The sequence below is a fragment of the Erythrolamprus reginae genome, chromosome 3, assembly GCF_031021105.1.
Source record: "Erythrolamprus reginae isolate rEryReg1 chromosome 3, rEryReg1.hap1, whole genome shotgun sequence".
In the NCBI taxonomy this organism is placed as follows: Eukaryota; Metazoa; Chordata; class Lepidosauria; order Squamata; family Dipsadidae; genus Erythrolamprus; species Erythrolamprus reginae.
In genome coordinates, this window is record NC_091952.1 from 228,521,432 (window position 1) to 228,541,855 (window position 20,424).

The 20,424-nt window shown below is 41.9% G+C and overlaps 1 protein-coding gene across 1 annotated transcript in view; it reads right to left on the reverse strand.

The window, feature by feature from the left end:
• Positions 1-4,662: 4,662 nt before the first annotated feature.
• The window catches only part of STK3 (serine/threonine kinase 3), a 161,289-nt gene continuing 145,527 nt past the window's right edge, over positions 4,663-20,424 (reverse strand). Inside the window, exon 11 of the mRNA XM_070748093.1 lies at positions 4,663-9,361. Within this exon, the coding sequence (XP_070604194.1) occupies positions 9,206-9,361 (156 nt within the window). The 3' untranslated portion in view covers positions 4,663-9,205. The remainder of the gene's footprint in view (positions 9,362-20,424) is intronic.

Consider the following 20,424-nt stretch of genomic DNA (forward strand, 5'->3'; position numbering starts at 1 on the left):
AAATAGTAGTCTGATATATTATCTGGAATTGAGACATCTCCCCCAGGCTTATATAGTTTTATGTATGGTATGCTTGTGTTGCATGGTTTTTAAATGTTGGGTTTTTCATCTGTTTTCTTTTAAACATTAGATTTGTCACATTGTACATTGTTTTATTGTTGTTGTGAGCTGCCCCGAGTCTGCGGAGAGGGACGGCATACAAATCTAATAAATTACTATTATTACTATTATTACTATTATTATTATTATTACTATTATTATTATTATTATTATTATTATTATTATTATTATGTCAGTACAACACAGCAAACGAGATCACTATGCTGGATTTCGTATTTCATCACCAGTCGGGCGCTTCCCAAGCACCTAGGACTGCGTGATGTAGCGGCAAATTATGTTTGCCGATCCCAGTAAAGCGGCCTTTTGCAATTGACAGATGGAGATTTTGTCAATTCGGATGGTTTTCAAATGTCCGCTGAGATCCTTTGGCACTGCGCCCAGCGTGCCAAGTACCACTGGGACCACTTTCACTGGCTTATGCCAGAGTCGTTGCAGCTCGATTTTTAGATCTTCGTATTTAACTAATTTCTCTAGCTGCTTCTCCTCAATTCTGCTGTCTCCTGGGATTGCGATGTCGATAATCCATACTTTCTTTTTCTCCACGATCACCATGTCTGGTGTGTTATGCTTCAGAATTCGGTCAGTCTGAAGTCGGAAGTCCCACAGTAGTTTTGCTTGCTCATTTTTGACCACTTTTTCGGGCTTATGATCCCACCAGTTCTTTGCCACTAGTAAATGGTAGTTCCGGCACAAGTTCCAGTGGATCATCTGTGCAACAGCATCATCATCATCATCATCATTATTATTTTATCAGGAACATGCAAACTGCAGTTGCTAAGAATGTATATATATACAGTATATATATATTCTTAGCAATATATATATTCATATATATATTTGTTTTCGTAGATTTTCATGGGTACAGGTATGATGGTCTTGGTATATTCGGGTTTCTTCCCGTGTAGGATTTGGAAATTTCTGGTGACGTTTCGACGAGGTCCCACTTGTCATCTTCAGGCTGGTGTTTCTGTCCTTGTTCTAAGGCGAATATATATATATATGAACCTCATTGAAACGTCTAGCGGGACCTCATTGAAACGTCACCAGAAATCTCTGAAACTTACATATGCCCAAACATGCCAAGACCTTCATACCGGTACCCCTGAAAATCTACGAAAACACACACACATACATATATTTATATACATACATACATACATACATACATACATACATACATACATACATACATACATATACATGGAGAAGAGGGATTTTTTACATTATGGCATTACACTTAGCTTTATATTTTCTTTGCTTAATGTAATAACAAAATGTACTTATTTTCTTTTAAAAATGATGTTTAATGAGGTGTGAGCAATCTTTTTTGACTCAAAGCAATTCCTTCCAGATAGCTGAGATGTCACTTAGAAGCATGGGTGCAGGGCTGATTTGTAGAAATGATGTCAGAAAAGCTAAAGTTCATAATGAGCTAAAATTGGTGAAGACTAAGAATGTCATAAAGAGATTTTTCAGATAAGCTCAAGATGAAAGGGAAAGAAACCATATATTATTTAGTTGTTTAGTTGTTCAGAAAAATGTCAAGAGTAAGATTTAACCAAGAAAAGGCAGAACAACTGAATTCCTATTTGGTTCTGTCTTTTCCATCAGGCCATTATATAAAAAAAGAAAGTTAAAGAAACAGGACTCATGGTTGAACTTGCTAGAAATACAAAGGATATTTACTAACCTTGAAGGTTTTCTAATCTCCAGATTGAATCTTATGAGGAGTTTTTAGAATTGTCTTGCAGGATTCTGTTCATTTTCATTGAGAAACAGGTCAAATACCAGATAATTGAAAAAGAGTTAAAAGAGGTATGGAGAAAAAAAGCAAAAGAACCAATTTTATCTGGAAAGATTCTAAAATAGATCTAAAAGGATCAGTTTGAAAATAATAATAATAATTATTATTATAATTTATTGGATTTGTATGCCGCCCCTCTCTGCAGACTCGGGGCGGTTAACAACAATGATAAAAAACAACATGTAACAATCCAATTTAATAAAACAACTAAAAACCCTTATTATAAAAACCAAACATACACACAAACATACCATACATAACTTGTAATGGCCTAGGGGAAGGAATATCCTAACTCCCCCATGCCTGGCGACAAAGGTGGGTCTTGAGTAATTTGCGAAAAACAAGGAGGGTGAGGGCTGTTCTAATCTCTGGGGGGAATTGATTCCAGAGGGCCGGGGCCGCCACAGAGAAGGCTCTTCCCCAGGGGCCCGCCAAACGACATTGTTTGGTCGATGGGACCAGGAGAAGGCCAACTCTGTGGGACCTTATCGGCCGCTGGGATTCGTGCGGTAGCAGGCGGTTCTGGAGGTATTCTGGCCCAATGCCATGTAGGGCTTTAAAGGTCATTACCAACACTTTGAATTGTGACCGGAAACCGATCGGCAGCCAGTGCAGGCCATGGAGTGTTGCAGAAACGTGGGCGAATCTAGGAAGCCCCACGATGGCTCTCGCAGCTGCAGTCTGCACGATCTGAAGTTTCCAAACACTTTTCGAAGGTAGCCCCATGTAGAGAGCGTTGCAGTAATCGAACCTCGAGGTGATGAGGGCATGAGTGACTGTGAACAATGACTCCCTGTCCAAATAGGGCCGCAACTGGTGCACCAGGCGAATAATGCCATAATAATTAGAGATCAGTATTTTTTGTCAACAACAAGTCCTGGCAGATTGATCTTGTTTAATTGGTTGGGTCGTTTCCTTTAACCTTTTCCTTCACAAGTCAAAGCATTTGACAAATTACCCCTTGTCATTATTATACTTATAGTACAAATGTGTTTTTATAAGGATGGGTGAGTGAGCATACATGTTTCAAAGGCATAAACAGCGGTGGGCTACTAGCCGGAATGCTAAATTGTGCTTGCCACCACGGCTCGTAAGTCCTTGCGGGGGCCAGCGCAATTTCGCTTCTGCACCTGTGGAGGTAGCAAAATCGCATACGGAGCTGCAGGTGTGCCCGTGTTTTGGTGAGGTTTTTTTTGCTTTTGCGCATGCCAAAACATGGGTGCACCTGTGGCTTTATGCATGATTTTGCTATCTCCACAGGTGCATTAGCAAAATCATGCTGGCTCTGCAAGCACTTATGAGCCGCTGCGGCGAGCGCAATTTAGCGTTCCGGCTAGTAGCCCACCATTTGGGCATAAATAATACTCTAGAGCAGTGATGGCGAACCCTTCTTGGCTCATGTGCCGAAAGAGGATGTGTGGGTGTGCTAGCATACATGCACTTGCCCACACCCCTCCCCCCTACACACATTCACACACACCCCGTGCTGCCCCCCCGCGCATGTGCATGGGCCTTACCGAAGCCTGGTATGTGAAAAAAAAGTCCAAATGGACAAACCGGAAGTTTGGGGAAATGCACCTCCGTTTTGCCATTGTGCTGTTTTTTGCACTCCAGAGGGTTCAGGGAAACTTCTTGAAGCTCTGGAGTGCAAAAAACAGCACAACAGGAAAACCAGAAGTTTGGAAAATGTACTTTCGGTTTGCCCATTGTGCTGTTTTTTGAACTCCAGGGTTTCAAGAAGCTTCCCTGAACCCTCCAGAGTGCAATAAACAGCACAACTGCAAATTGGAAGTGCATTTTTCTGAACTATTTGTTCGTCTGTTGGGCAATATTTTTTTGCTTATGCGGCTTGAGCAGCAGGAGCAGATGGGCTCCTATGGGTATGGTCAGGTACGCAGAACCGGTAGAAAAAATTTGGTCAGATGCGCAGAACCGGTGGGGGGGGGGGGGGAAATGATTTTTTTTCTTTTTTCCCCTTCTGGGCTCTGGGTATGTTTTTCCTGTAGCAGTAAATGAAGTTGAATGTGTATAATTTTAGAAGAGCTGTACGTGTTTGTGTGTGTGCATACACATACAGTTTATATAGTAGATAACGTATATTTTTGTGTGCCTGTGTGTAAAATATATGTACACATGTGGCATATATACATAGAATTAAATAGTATATTTTGGATGTTCAGTAATAGTAAATACATAGGGAAATTGTATCTCTTTGAGGTGAGGAGAGGCCAGGCACCCTAACCCTTGTCGTGAATGACGTCAATTTGGCCACCTTTAAGCCAGTCACATGACCTTTAAGCCCACCCCCAGGTCACATGATCGTCAAGCCACTTCCACCTGGTCACATGGCAAGTCACACCCACAAAATAAGTGACGCCTACAGTACGATAGTAAAAAAAATTGCAGCCTTCACTGGATATGATCTTTGCAAGATCCCCATGATCATGTTATCAAAATTCAGTTGCTTGGCAACTAGTTCATACTTCTGACCATTGTAGCATCTTGGGGTCATTTACCTTTTGCCACCTTCTGACAAGCAAATGTGGAAGCCAGAGTCATTTAACAACTGGGTTATTTACTAACTTATAACTGCAGTGATTCACTTAAAATGTGGCAAAACTAACAACAAATTCTCACTCAACAACACAAATTTTGGGCTCAATTGTGGTCGTAAGTCAAGAACTACCTGAATTCTTCAGCTTTAAAAAAAGCTAGTTGAAATGACACAACATCAGGCATTGATGGAAAATAGGGTTTTTTAATTCAAAATGGTAACAAACATTTATCTTCCAGAGTTTAGGGATTGTACTTTAGAACAGTAAAACTTTTATATACGAGACAGGAAACAAACCATAAACCAATCTGAGTTAAAATTTCACAAAGTCAATACTAGAATTATTGCAAGTTTTAATTTAAAAAAAGTATTTTACAAAAATGTATATTTTTAGTAGAAATAAAAGTGGCTATGGGCACAAGTAAGGTATGTTTCAGTGAACATTAATAAATAGGAAATAATAAAATGGTCAACTGCATATAACTCCTATCCCTAAATTTCATTATTATACAACTTGTTGCCTTGATCGGTTAACTGTATTATAATCAAATAATAATAATAATAATAATAATAATAATAATGTATTATTATCTGCTCAAACTGACTATGTTAATACAATAACTATAGAGAAATCAGGGAATTCCAAATATTATATTTTGTCCGCTACTTTCCACAATCTCACTTTAGAATAAACCTTTAATCTGCAGTATTCATTAGAGCTCCATTTTTGTAGAACATTAGGGAAAGTGTGATATTTATTAGCCTAATCAGGATGTAACATTTGCAACTTCTGAAGCAAAGATATATAAAGTTTATTTCATTTTATCCTAAGAATGATCACTCATCCTCTAGCTAACATCTCTCAGCTTAAATTATAATAAAAGCCCAAACTGTCTACATAAAGCAAATTTGAAACACAATACAACTATCAACAATTATTTAAAACAGCAATCAATTATAATAAGCAGCAGAGGCTGAAGCAAGCATCACAAAAAAAAATGGAAATAAAAAAAATATTTGTGCCCATGCTTGCAATCCTGGCTTTATCTCTTCCTGTCTTGATATATTGCAATTAACTCAGAAAGTCTTCACATAATCTTCTGTTTCGAGAATGCTTGTACCTGGAAACAACAGCTAGTTTCAGACCACAACAAAATCTGAAATGGCAGCTTGCAACTGTTTTTAAATTTCTGGCTTGTTCGGAACCTTAGTTTGTTATTTGGATGCAATGCAAAACCATGGTTATAATTACCGAAAACTTCCTGGGGTAACTCTGGCAAGTCAGGAAGGATAGTATGAGGAAAGGGTGAAGATTGTGCATATCTTATCCCAAAATGTACATTTAAAATCTACATTAGCATCTGAGCAGAGATCTCTCCAAGTGCTTTGTGTATGTCTTAGCCTGGCAGTTGGCTATAGTATTGTCTTTCTGGATTTCACTGTGTTAATAATAATAATGATGATAATAATCAAAGCAATATCAAAAGAAAGAATCAAGTAATTTTTAATTGGTTAAATTGCATAAGGCACACCAGGAAAAACCAAGGCTGATGACCTGATTAATCTTTTTTGGTATTTTTCACAGATCGGAAAAAAGAGGATGTAGACATTCATTTTTTTTTTTAAATATACAAGATTTCAGAATGCTTTGCAAAACTGAGGACAATAAAGAAAGTTTCTAGTTGGGCAAATCTTCCTTGGGACTAATCTAAATGATTAGTCTCATTAGACTGAACACATTCACTCCTAGCTTTCTATGAAACAATGGGATTCTGAACTTCTCATCGCTAGCAGTCAATGCTGGTCTTTCCACTAAGTCAAGTAGCAACTGCTGCTGTTTTACTATTTCCCCCCCTCCCACATCTGCCCAGGTGGATCATGGCCGATTCCTGTAGTTTTAGATTCAAGAACCTATGCAGCCAAGAATTGCAGATAGGAATCATTCTTAACTGTTGAGTTCTATCCCATTTGCACTCAACACAGTTTTGGTAGTTATTATTACACACAACTCTGTATTTCAATTGTTTTGAATAGAGTAGTGATGGCGAACATTTTTTGGCTCAGGTGCCAAAAAGGTGCACGCATGCCCACACTCATGCCCTCCTCCCCACGTATGCACACAACCCTTATGCTGCCCCTCCATGCATGCGCACAGGCCTCACTGAAGCCTCCATCTTCCTGAAGCCTAGTGACGGTGAAAAATGGGCCACCAGGAAGTTGATTTCCAGTTAACCTGTTTTTCACCATGCCTAGGCTTCAGGAGGCCTTCCTGAAACTTGGGGAAGAGTGAAAACAGCTGAAAAGTAGACCAAAAATCAGCTGGCCAGAGCGCACATACACACTGGAACTGACTTAGGCAGCGGTGGGCTGTGAGCCAGCTCATAACTTCTTGCGGGGCCAGTGCGATTTTGCTGTTACACCTATGGAGGCAGCAAAATTGCGCATGGAGCAGCAGGTGCGCCCGTGTTTCAGCATGCGCGGAAGCAAAATACCCTCACTTAACCATGGGTGCAACTGCAGATCCGTGCGAGATTTTGCTGCCTCTACAGGTGCAGCAGCAAAATCGTGCTGGCCCCGCAAGAATTTACGAGCTGCGGCGGCGAGCTCAATTTAGCGTTCCAGCTCGTAGCCCACCACTGAACATAGGGCAACGCCTTGCATGCCCTCAGATATGACTGGGCATGCCACCTGTTTGCCATCACTGGAATAGGGGGTGCCCATAATACCAATTATGCATTGAAATCTTTTAAAAATATCATATATTATTATAGAGTATATTAGGAAGGTTTTATAAGTTACATTAGAATCACTTATAATTAGCTATACATCTATTTGCTATTTAGCAAAAAGATTTAGATGTCTTACCTAAAAAAATTGATTCACAGTAAATTGCAATCAATCTGATGATATGAAAAACAGCAGGAGACATTAGCCCCGGTGAGGTTTACACCCTAACTTTTTAAATTTGATTCATTAAAAAATTATGGTTTGTAGCAGCTCATTTAAGCTATAAAAGGTTATGTGATTTTCAATTTATGTTTTGGGTTTCAATTTATGCATACATATTCATACACATGGGAAAATTGTTCTCAGCTGAAATATAAAAGAATGGTAATTTACTTCAAATATTTTAAGGCTTTTCAGAATACACTGTGGTCTTCCAGTTTTCAGTGCACAATTTTAGTGGCTCACAATGACTGAAACACATAATAAAATGGACAATTCACTAAAATCCAGAATCTTAACTCGCAAATTAGTGGTAAGTGGGAAGGTAAAGACAAAATAAATCTATGGCCCTATTAGCATAATCTTAATATGACTTACAAAATAGATTCCAGGAGCATACAAAAGTAGCTATTTATACAGACAATACAATACAATTTCACAAATTAGACAGAAGAATAAATGAAAAATGGGGGAATGCTACAGTATATTGAGGAAATTGAATTTAAAGGGCATATTTCCAGGAAAACACAAAAGATAACAAATGAACGTATCTACACAACAGTACTGGGATACCTACAGGAACAAACCTTTTACAATGGAAATGATTACAAAGAAGAGATGCTGAAGGGGAAATTATCAGGAAAAAAATAAAGAAAACAAAGAGAAAACATGAAAGAATGCTGGGATCAGAGTAAATTTCTTTGGCTTTTCAATTAGTGTTTCTCAGAGTGTGTTTGTAGTAAGAAAACATTTCCAAATTTCAGTAAAATAAAGGGGAAGAGTAAGTGGAGTAAATAGGTAACAGTTGATAAGATTTATTATAATAAGCCTGTATTATAGAGCCAAAGGTGATATTGAAAATTATGCAAAATGAAAAAGAGTGACAGATAGAAATATGCACCATAAACTTAGCAATTTGCATTTTTCTGTATTAAAAAGGAGGGAGAGAGGGAGGTGGGAAGGGGAGACAGAAAACACAGTATATAGGCACTTGTTTCTTACATTGTAAGATCCTGCCTATTGTATGTAAAAGGGACAGGCTTAAGACAAAACCCACTTGGAATTTCTCCAGTGTAATTCCCCTGGAAAAAGGAGTTGCTTAAGACTGCAGAACCCTGTTAATTTTCAAAGAGAGATGCCCAAGAGAGTAGAGGAGTAGGCTGCATGCTCGTCCTTGTGTAAGTATTTCTCTACACTCAACATCAAAGCTCCTGAATCAAAACCCCATGAGACCCATGTGTGTGCTTACAAGCCAGCTGGAGCTAATACTCTACCTGAGTCAGCCCTTAATACAGCAATACATTCCATTTAGAGTGTGAACATTAACATACACTTAACTTACTCTGCCCTGGCTTCCACTAACTGCAAGCACCATATATAGTTAAGAAGCATCAAGCATAAAAATAAATAAGTCACCGAAGCATGTGGAATAAATATGCCTTTAAATGGTAGGCGCATACATTGCCACTTAAAGCTCTGCATTAATTGGGGAAATTTGAAATAGCTTGAAGTCTTACTAGGACCCCAAGTCATTACCGTGTAACATACAGCATTACTGAAACACTGCTGAAAGAGATCAGGAATGTGAAACATCTATTGTATCAAAACATGAAAAACAGAGCAGATTGTTCACTTGGGCTCAAGGACATTTAGCGGGCTTTCCTTTTGTTCCTTCTGCTCGAGTGTGTTGCAAAGCTCAAACGACTCGCCTTTCAAAACCTGTAGTTATGAAGATTCTCCCAGTGTCCACATCAACTTGTATCATTATCTTCTTAAGAAAATCAGAAGTTTTGTTGCCTTTTTTTTGCATCCATCGCATCCAGGATTGGTTGTCTTTTAGCAGTGTACCTTTGACGAAGCTCTTCAATTTCACGCTCCATCATCGGATCTAAAGCTTTTAATCTCATCTGCAGCTCTTCCAAACTTAGGTTTTTTAACTGTTCGGGTAAGGGGGAGAAAAACATATTTCATTAATAAAAATATTTTCACTCGTAGTACAAGCTGCACATGAACGCATAACAATCTACTTATCTCATTGTCTCTTATATAAAAATGAGGTATCAAACTGAAATAATCTCATCCAATGCAGGAATTATTATCAGCCAGAAGATTACATTTAAATTAAGTTTGTATTTAGGTGCAGGACAATTTTCAACATTATGAGACAATTTATCTCATAATGCTGACAATTTTCAGCATTATAAGAGGGTATGCTGTTCTGAATCACTTATTTTTTAAAAAAACATTATGTATATATGACAACATATTGATAACAGCTCTCAAAATGACCATCACTGACAAAACGACAACTGTAGAATGAATATACATTGACTGCTTAGAGTGCATCTCCTCCTCACAATAGCTAGGAGTATTGGTAAATTCAGTACAGTGGTACCTCTACTTACGAACTTAATTGATTCCGTGACCAGGTTCTTAAGTAGATACGTTTGTAAGAAGAAGCAATTTTCCCATAGGAATCAATGTAAAAGCAAATAATGCCTGCGATTGGGGAAACCACAGGGAGGGTGAGGCCGTTTCCTCCCAGGAGAGGCCCCACAGAGGCTTCTCCCGGCCTTTTCTGGCCCTGTTTCCTCCCTGGAGATTCCTAGAGGCCCCACAGAGGCTTCTCCCCACCTTTTCCAACCCTGTTTCCTCCCAGGAGAATCCTAGAAAGGCCCCATGGAGGCTTCTCCCTGCCTTTTCCGGCCCTGTTTCCTCCTAGGAGATTCCTAGAGAGGCCCCATGGAGGCTTCTCCCTGCCTTTTCCAGTTACAGTTTCGGAGGCTCGGGTTTGTAAGTGGAAAATGGTTCTTGAGAAGAGGCAAAAAGATCTTGAACACCCGGTTCAGGTGTTCAGGAAAGTTTGTAAGTAGAGGCCTTCTTAGGCAGAGGTACCATTGTATAAGGTTAAACAATTGCTCTTGGTATTTTTGTTCCAGTAAGCTAATAATAATTGAAGTTGGTAGGGAGAAAATTGACTCAGAATAAGAGGAAAGCTTTAAACAAAGCATATTCAAAGCTCCACTTTTCTTCATGTATGAAAAAGACAAAAACTGTGATGTGATGTAGTGAAAAACTGTTATTATCACCCGCCTTCTTCTTAATTTGTTTTCTCATATGCCTACTTGTAGTATCTTGCAAACTCATGACTGTACAAAACTGGCTATGCTAACAAGGTCGCAAAGCTTTTTTTTTTTAAATGTCGATACTTCACTAGATTACACCCACGTTTATTTCAAGGCAAATTGGATTAGAAAGATAAAAATCCACCTGAAAAAATGGTCCAAATTAAGTAAAAGAAGAAGGCTTTCTCTCTCTATTAGAAGACCAACACAGACTTCAGAGGATAATCAGAACTGCAGAAAAACAATTGCTGCCAACCTCCCTTCCATTGAGGACCTGTATACTGCATGAGTCCAAAAGAGGGCGGGGAAATATTTACTGACCCCTCACATCCTGAACAAAAACTGTTTCAACTCCTCCCCTCAAAACTTCGCTACAGAGCACTGCACACCAAGATAGCTAGACACAAGAACAGTTTTTCCCTGAACACCATCACTCTACTAAACAAATAATTCCCTCAACACTGTCAGACTTTTTACTAAATCTGCACTTCTATTTCTACTAATTTTTCTCATCATTCCTATCATCCTTTTCCTCCTAATTAGGACTCTATGACTAACTTGTTGCTTGTATCTTAAGATTTGTATTAATATTGATTGTTTCTTCATTGCTTCATTGTTTCTTCATTGGAGGCCCTGTGGAGGTTGGAAACGACCTGTTTCCAACTTCTGGTGGGCCCAGTAGGCTCATTTTTGCTCTCTCCAGGCTCCAAAGGGTTCCCTGGATCTGGGAAAGGGTAAAAACGCCCTCCCCCATCCCCCCTCCCAGAGCCTCTGTGTGAGCCAAAAAACAGCTGGCCGGCACACACATGCACGTTGGAGCTGAGCTAGGGCAATGGCTCAAGTGCCAGCAGATATGGCTCTATGTACCACCTGTGCCATGGGTTCGCCATCACCAGTGGATTGCTACCAGTTCAGGCAAACCTGTCTGAACCGGGATAAACCCACCTCTGGGCCTGCCTGTCTACAAAACAAAAGACCTCAGCTCCAGGGTGATGGGATTAAGACACTCCGGGACATAATAGGGTTATCTAGCTCAGTGATGGTAAACCTATGGCATGGGTGCCACAGGTGGCACGCGGAACCATATCTGCTGGCACGCGAGCTGTTGTCCTAGCTCAGTTCCAATGTGCATGTGTGTAGGCCAGCTGTTTTTTGGCTGAAACAGAGGCTCTGGGAGGTCGTTTTTGACTTCCAGAGAGCCTCCAGGGGGGTGGGGCAGGGTGTTTTTACCGTCCCCTGGATCCAGGAAAGCCTATGGAGCCTGGGAAGGGCCAAACACAAGCCTACTGGGCCCACCAGAAGTTGGGAAACAGGCCGTTTCCAGCCTCCAGAGGGCCTCGGGTGGACAAGGTAAGTTGTTTTCGCCCTCCCTAGGCATTGAATTATGGATGTGAGCTCTCACGCACGCATGATAGCGTGCACACATGCTCTTTCGGCACCCAAAGAAAAAAAGGTTTGCCATTACTGATTGAGCTCATCACATGTCACAAAAAAGGCCCTTCCTTACATCATCTAGCAAGGTTCAGACAAATTTGATTCAGACAAACTTGACTCCACATGGGAATCTGCAACCAATAGGATATATGCTTTTGCCACAGGAACAGGAAGTTCAAGTTCAAAGCCCAGAGAGGGTATAAAAAAATCTCACTCTCCACTCCATGTGGTCAGCTGTCCAGGACCTAAAACCCATTAAACCATCCTTCCAAGCAGCCTCCATGTTTCCAGTATCTTTTCTCCCCACTTGGAACTAAACCCAGATGGACATTTCTTCCAACACCACTATAATAACTCTTTCCTACAAAAAGCTTTTTACATAAAAAATGAACAAGAATTCATTGAAACTCTGAATAACAGGAGTAAAGAAGAAATGATTTAGTATTACAGTTAAGCAAAATCCGAAAATAAAAATATAAAATCTATTCAGTTCAGCTCAGAGGGGGCAGTTTAAAGCTATCAATTTGATTATTTCCATCATGATTACTTAGACTTAAACAAAAACCTTTATTTCCTGTTGTAGAAAACTCTGGCATGAATACACAATTGCTTCATCAGATAAAAACAATTTCCTGGTGAAGCTATTCTGTGGTCCAAAAACATCATTTTGTCTACAAAACTGAACATTATACCTTAAATTATGTAGCATAAAAATGTGTAATGCAAAAACATCCCACTTGTTTTTATAAAATATTGGTTCAAACGCAATGACTGTATTACTGAGAATCTCCTATGACAACCAACCTATGACAACCAAACTATAGTGTGTGTGAAAAAGAGGTCATGGTATATTGTAATGTGCCAGCTGCAAGAAAATGAGCAAGGTCTTTAACTGACATTATTTTTTTTTAAAAAAATTCTGAGTCAAGCCATTCTCTTAGCTACAAGGAGTTGTATTACTGCTATGCTGGAAATGAATCACTGAGAATAACAAGGACCACTTGCATTCTGCAAATAGAATGCTCAGATGTACAAATGTTCACCTCAAATGTAAAGAGGTCTTACAAGCTTCTGTTCCAGTCTCAACAGACTTTCCTAAATGTTAATACACCCAGCACACTGAAATGACATGCAAACATTCTACAGGTGCAAATTAACCACGTTTGTCTGACCAACTAGATCAGGAGTGTCAAACTTGCGGCATCACAGCAGCATCACATGATGTATCGGGACTTTGCCCTCTTTGCTAAACTGGACAGGGGCAGGTCCAGCACGTGACGCATCCAGTCCGCGAGTTTGACACCCGTCAACTAGTTAGGCTATGCAGTGGGTAGATAAATTTACTTGTGTTATATACCTATGCATTGCATCTACAGTATATTGTTATCATCCCTTTTGGAAAACTGCAGAAAAATCAAATATATCATTGATTGATTGATTGATTGATTGATTGATTGATTGATTGAGTGATTGATTGATTGATTGATTCATTCATTTTGAATTCTATGCTGCCCAATCTCGAAGGACTCAGGACGGCTTACAATAACATAAAAAAGATACAATACAATAAAAAAGACAAATATTGAAGTCTGAAACTATAAAACCCCAGTTAAAAACCCACAATTCAACTATCCAATCAACACACATGCATACCATTCAACACAATTTGACCATGATAGATGTTAATTTCATGGCCGTCAGGCCTGCCAGCAAAGCCAGGTCTTCGCGGCTTTGCGGAAGGCCAGTAGGGTGGGAGCAGTACAGGGATCGGGAGGGAGCTGGTTCCATAGAGCCGGGGTGACAACAGAGAAGGCCCTCCCCTGCAGCCCCGCCAACCTGCATTGCTTAGTCGATGGGACCTGGAGGAGGCCAACTCTGTGTGATCTTATTGATCTCTGGGAGCTATACGGCAGTCCCGTAAATAATCTGGCCCTAAGACATGTAAGGTTTTATAGGTAATATAGATAAACTGTTTTATGCTCCAACTCTTTTTTCAAAATGGATTTGTTTTTCTTCCTATAGCTAACTCCAGTTGCCTCCTGAAAAAGCACCTTTGGGTAACCATGACCTGGATGACTGAAATGGAATCTCCAGAGACTTTTAGCTATGCACTTTGGGATGAATGCCCTTCAAATGGTGTGGGAGTATGAACGGGTTTTCAGAAAAATTGCACACTACAGGAACCATTTGCACTTCGGTTTGAGATGCAGACAACACAGATCCATTCCCAACAGCCTGTGCCTGTCCTCAACAATGAAGGAACACAGGGCAGAAAATATCCTGTAACCAAAAAGACTCCAAACCCATTTGCGCTACTTAGGTGATCCTGAGGACACAGATGAGTCTTCAAGTGGCCTCAAGGAAAGAATGCAAATGACCAGCTATCTGCAATAAGTAAAAATCCTTCCACTCACCACCAAGGAGCTGAAGAAGCTTCTTGGGTGAGAAGCAAAACATCTTCAAAAGAAAAAAATAAGTCCAGTTGCCTCCTGAAAAAGCATCTTTTTGGGCCGTATTTTCTCTTCTTTGATGTTTCTGGTCTTGGCTTTAGCAAAAATTTAAGTTTTATTTCACGTTACAATAGTAAAATTGGAAAATAAAGTAGAACATGCAATGCTGTGGTTTTTATGTTTTCTGCATAAAAGGATAAGAAAATGATTAAACTATTTAAATTAGTTTATTTATTTATTAGATTCTTCATTCTTCCCTGAAGACTCAGGGCGGCTCACAACAAAATAAATACGACAATACAATATGTAGAAATCTAACTTTAAAATCAAATCTAAAAACCCAATAGAATGATCCCTCGTTTTTCACAGGGGATGCATTCTAAGACCACCTGCGAAAAATGAATTTCCGCGAAGTAGAGGAAATATTTTTTTAATGTATTTAATGAGTATTTGGTCTTTTAAAACCCTCCCTGTAGTCAGCAGCGGTCGTAGCGGCTTTCCTATAATCGGGCGGCGGCGGATGATCTTCAGAGAGTTGAGAGATATCCACGAACTGGAGGACAAGACAAGTCGAGCCTTCCCCCGTGACGTGCAGGCTGAAAGAAGCCGCCGCTGCAGTTTCCCCACACACACACACACAAACCGTCCCTGCCCCGGCGTTCTAAGCCATAAGCCCCGTTTGAAAAAAACGTGAAGTAGCGAATCATTCTACATACATTCCAGTTGATGGCCGGAGCTAAGTACAACACTCAACGGAGCCAAGCCTGCCGGCAAAGTTTTTAAAGCCTTGTGGAAGGCCAGAAGAGTGGGGGCTTTATGAATCCAGAGGGCTGGGGCCTCCACAGGGAAGGCTCTTCCCTAAGGCCCTGCCAAATGACATTGTCTAGTTGACAGGACCTGGAGAAGACCAACTCTGTGGGACCTAACTGACCTTTGGGATACATGAGACAAAACGTGGTCTATAAGTAATCTGGTCCTAAGCCATGTAGGGCTTAATAGGTCATAACCAACACTTAGAATTGTGTTCGGAAACCAATTGGCAGCCAGTGCAGCTTATAGAGTGATGACAAGACATGGGCATAATTATTGGGGAGTTTCTTAATTAATTAGTATTTTAATTACTGTGAATTAATTCATTTTTTTAATTAATTGGGTTTTTGTTTTTGTTTTTTTGTTTTTTTAACTAATGGATAACTGGAGTGAGTGCAATAATATATATGGGATAAATGATTGGTATGAGTGGGATGGATGGGATGAGTGGAGTTATGGCATGGATGAGATGATTGGAAATAGTATGAATGATATATTTGGCCCACCTGACGCTGGAAAGGCAGGAGGAGAGGGGGCATCGATCTCTGGGGTGGCGGAGGGTCGGAATATCCCGGTGTTGCTGGGGAGAGGCAGATATGGCGGGAGCCGCGGAGTTAGCCGTTCAAGGAGAACAAGAGATCGCTGTTTAATAATGATTCCTTGTTCTGGCTCCATGAGCTCAACCCTGGACACTGGTGATGAGTGTAACTCTGGCCCTGGACTCAGGTTGCTGCTGCTCAATGCCAGGTCGGTGGTAAATAAAGCTCTCCTCATCCGGGATTTAATCCTGGATGAGGAGGCCGACCTGGCATGTGTAACTGAAACCTGGCTGGGCCCGGAGGGAGGAGTCCCTCTCTTTGAAATCTGCCCAGCCGGGTTTCAGATATGGCATCAACCCCGACCCCAGGGAAGGGGGAGTGGCTATTATATGCGCAGACTCGTTGCTCCGGAGATTGCGGGTTGTGAGTCCCTCCTGGTGAAGTTGGACTTAGGGGTTCAGGTGGGCTTGCTTCTCACGTACCTGCCTCCCAGCTGCGTGGCACAAGCCCTACCTGTGCTACTCGAGGAGGTGGCCAGGCTGGCGGTGGGGTTCCCTAGACTTATTGTCTTGGGGGACCTTAACCTGCCATCGCTTGGCGGGTCCTCTGGACTGGCACAGGAGTTCATGGCCACCGTGGCAGCCATGGACCTGACCCATGTAGTACAGGGTCCGACTCACGAGGGGGGGCACACACCCGACATGGTATTCCTCTCTGAGCAACTGAGTAATGGTCTGAGATTAAGGGGCTTAGAAGTGTTACCTTTGTCATGGTCAGACCATTTTCTGCTGCAGCTTGACTTCCTGGCTCCAATCCTCCCTCGCAGGGAGGCGGAACCGATTAAGTTGTTCCGCCCCAGGCGCCTGATGGATCCAGAAGGCTTTCAGAAGGCACTTGGGGCTCTTCCAGATGCACTCGTCCACAGTTCGGCAGAGTCTCTGGCTGAGGCCTGGAACAAGGCTGCAGTAGAGGCCCTTGACCGAATTGCGCCGTTGCAACCTCTCCGAGGCACTAGACCCTGCAGAGCTCCATGGTTCAACGAGGAGCTCTGGGAGTTGAAACGCCAGAAGAGACGTCTAGAGAAGCGATGGAGGAAGAGTAAGTCCGAATCCGATCGAACACTTGTAAGAGCTCATATTATGACTTACAAAGTGGCGCTCAAGGCGGCAAGATGCGTGTATCATGCCACCTTGATTGCATCAGTGGAATCCCACCCGGCCGCTCTGTTTAGGGTAACCCGCTCCCTTCTTAACCAGGGGGGAGTTGGGGAGCCCTTGCAGAGTAGTGCTGAGGATTTTAACACGTTTTTTGCTGATAAAATTGCTCGGATTCGAGCGGACCTCGACTCCAATTGTAAAACAGAGTTGACTGACAACGAGTCAGTCAAGGTGACTGGGGCTAAACATCTTTGTCCATCTGTCTGGGAGGAGTTTGACTTGGTGACACCTAAGGAAGTGGACAGGGCCATTGGAGCTTTGTGTTCTGCCACCTGTCTACTGGATCCATGTCCCTCTTGGTTGGTTTCGGCCAGTCGAGAGGTGACGCGGAGCTGGGTCCGGGAGATTGTCAACGCTTCCTTGGGGAGTGGGTCCTTTCCGGCCCCTTATAAGGAGGCACTTGTGTGCCCCCTCAAGAAGCCTTCCCTGGACCCAGCTGTACTCAATAACTACCGTCCAGTCTCCAACCTTCCCTTTATGGGGAAGGTTGTCTAGAAGGTGGTGGCATTTCAGCTCCAGCGGTCCTTGGAAGAAGCTGATTATCTAGGTCCTCAACAGTCTGGATTCAGGCCCGGCTACAGCATGGAAACTGCTTTGGTCGCGTTGATGGATGATCTCTGGCGGGCCCAAGACAGGGGCTTGTCCTCTGTCCTGGTGCTTCTTGACCTCTCAGTGGCTTTCGATACCATCGACCATGATATCCTTCTGCACCGGCTGGAGGGGTTGGGAGTGGGAGGCACTGTTCTTCAGTGGTTCTCCTCATACCTCTCTGGTTGGTCGCAGTCGGTGTTAGTGGGGGGTCAGAGGTCGACCTCTAGGTCTCTCCCTTGTGGGGTGCCTCAGGGGTCGGTCCTCTCCCCCCTACTATTTAATATCTACATGAAACCACCGGGTGAGATCATCCAAGGGCATGGGGTGAGGTATCATCAATACACCGATGATACCCAGTTATACATCTCCACCCCATGTCCAGCCAACGAAGCAGTGGAAGTGATGTGCTGGTGCCTGGAGGATGTTGGGGCCTGGATGAGTGTCAACAAACTTAAGCTCAACCCAGACAAGACGGAGTGGCTGTGGGTCTTACCTCCCAAGGACAATTCCATCTGTCCGTCCATTACCCTAGGGGGAGAATCACTGGCCCCCTCAGAGAAGATTCGCAACTTGGACGTCCTCCTCGATCCACAGCTCACATTAGAGAAACATCTTTCAGCTGTGGCGAGGGGGGCGTTTGCCCAGGTTCGCCTTGTGCACCAGTTGCGACCCTACTTGGACCGGGAGTCACTGCTCACAGTCACTCATGCCCTCATCACCTCGAAACTCGACTACTGTAATGCTCTCTACATGGGGCTACCTTTGAAAAATGTTCGGAAACTTCAGATCATGCAGAATGCAGCTGCGAGAGTAATCATGGGCTTTCCCAAATATGCCCATGTTACACCAACACTTCGCAGTCTGCATTGGTTGCCGATCAGTTTCCGATCACAATTCAAAGTGTTCGTTATGACCTATAAAGCCCTTCATGGCACCAGACCAGATCATCTCAGGGACCGCCTTCTGCTGCACGAATCCCAGCGACCAGCTGGTCCCACAGAGTTGGTCTTCTCCGGGTCCCGTCAACTAAACAATGTCGCTTGGCAGGACCCAGGGGAAGAGCCTTCTCTGTGGTGGCCCCGGCCCTCTGGAACCAACTCCCCCCAAAGGTTAGAATTGCCCCCACCCTCCTTGCCTTTCGTAAGCTGCTTAAAACCCACCTCTGCCGTCAGGCATGGGGGAATTGAGACCCTCTTCCCCCTAGGCTTTACAATTCTATGCATGGTATGTATGTATGTATGTTTGGTTTTCTATATCAATGGGTTTTTAATTGTTTCTAACATCAGACTACTATTGTACGCTGCTTTATTGTTGCTGTTAGCCGCCCCGAGTCTCCGGAGAGGGGCGGCATACAAATCCAATAAATAAATAAATAAATATCTTGGAAGACCCATGACAGCTTGCGCGGCTACATTTTGTACTACCTGCACCCTCCGGACATTATACAGTGCTATACAGCAGTGCTATATAGTATCCTACTAACTGAAACACTCAAATACTTTTAATCGGAGTTGTCTTCGGAACTCAATCATTTATAAAATAACCACTACAAACAACGACAGATGGCTTGGTGTAGTGGCAACCACGAGACCATGAGTTCTAATTATGCCTTAGCTATGAAATCAGCTGTGTTTCATATCTAAGCCAGTCACTCTGTGTCTCAGTTGTAAGAAGGAGGTAGAGGCAAACCTATGCCAAAAATCTTGCCAAGAAAACTTTCAGGGACTAGTCCAAGTAGTTTCTAGTAGTCTACTCTGAGTTGAAGACACTTGCATACAAACACACACACACACACACACACACACACACACACACACACACACACACACAGGCAAAGTATAAATAGGGTGCTTTAGAAGCAGCTACTGCTTTAAAAATGCAAAACTGTTGGAATTAAGCACTTTGCAGCTTGGAACAATCATGGAATATTTTCAGAAACCCTTTGAAACACCAGTTGTAACTTTCAAGTGCCAAATAGGAACGCAGAACCAATATTTGGATTTAAAAGTGTCATATGGTGGTACACATAGAGAAACTGTTTTGTGAACAGCAGCACTGGATTTTGAAAGCAAACACAGCACTCTAAAGCCAAGAGCAGACAGTTGGAAATATTATTTCGAAATGTTATGTTCCAAGCAGGAGCAATTGATCAAAACTCTTCTTGGATGTCCCAAGAATTCCCAAGAAACTTCACAAAGGTACTTGCCAAATATTATGATACCTTTCTTCCCAACAAGTTTTAATGAGCATAAGCTTTTAAATTTTGAAATAAATAATGTGTGTTACTGAAAGAAAACATTCCGCAGTAGAAAACTTGGCTGAAAAATTTGTATTTCAGAATAGAATTTGAAACTCTTATTTACCCTTAGGGCATGTCTAAAATAGACAGCAAGGTCTCATTTTCAGCATAGCTTATAAAGCATGTTTCCAAATTCATTATAGAGCCAGGAGTGAGGATAAAGCAATTATCTGTCAGTTTGTAGTGTCAGCTTTAAATTATTGCATAATATTTTAACACAAATAGATACAGTGTTCCCTCGATTTTCACGGGGGATGCGTTCTGAGATTGCCCGCGAAAGTCGAATTTCCGCGAAGTAGAGATGCGGAAGTAAATATACTATTTTTGGCTATGAGCAGTGTCACAAGCCTTCCCTTAACACTTTAAACCCCTAAATTACAATTTCCCATTTCCCTAGCAACCATTTACATTATTACTCACCATGTTTATTTATTAAAGTTTATTTTAATTTTTTTTATTAAAGGTGGATGAAAGTTTGGCGATGACATATGATGTCATCGGGCAGGAAAAACCGTGGTATAGGGGGAAAAAACCA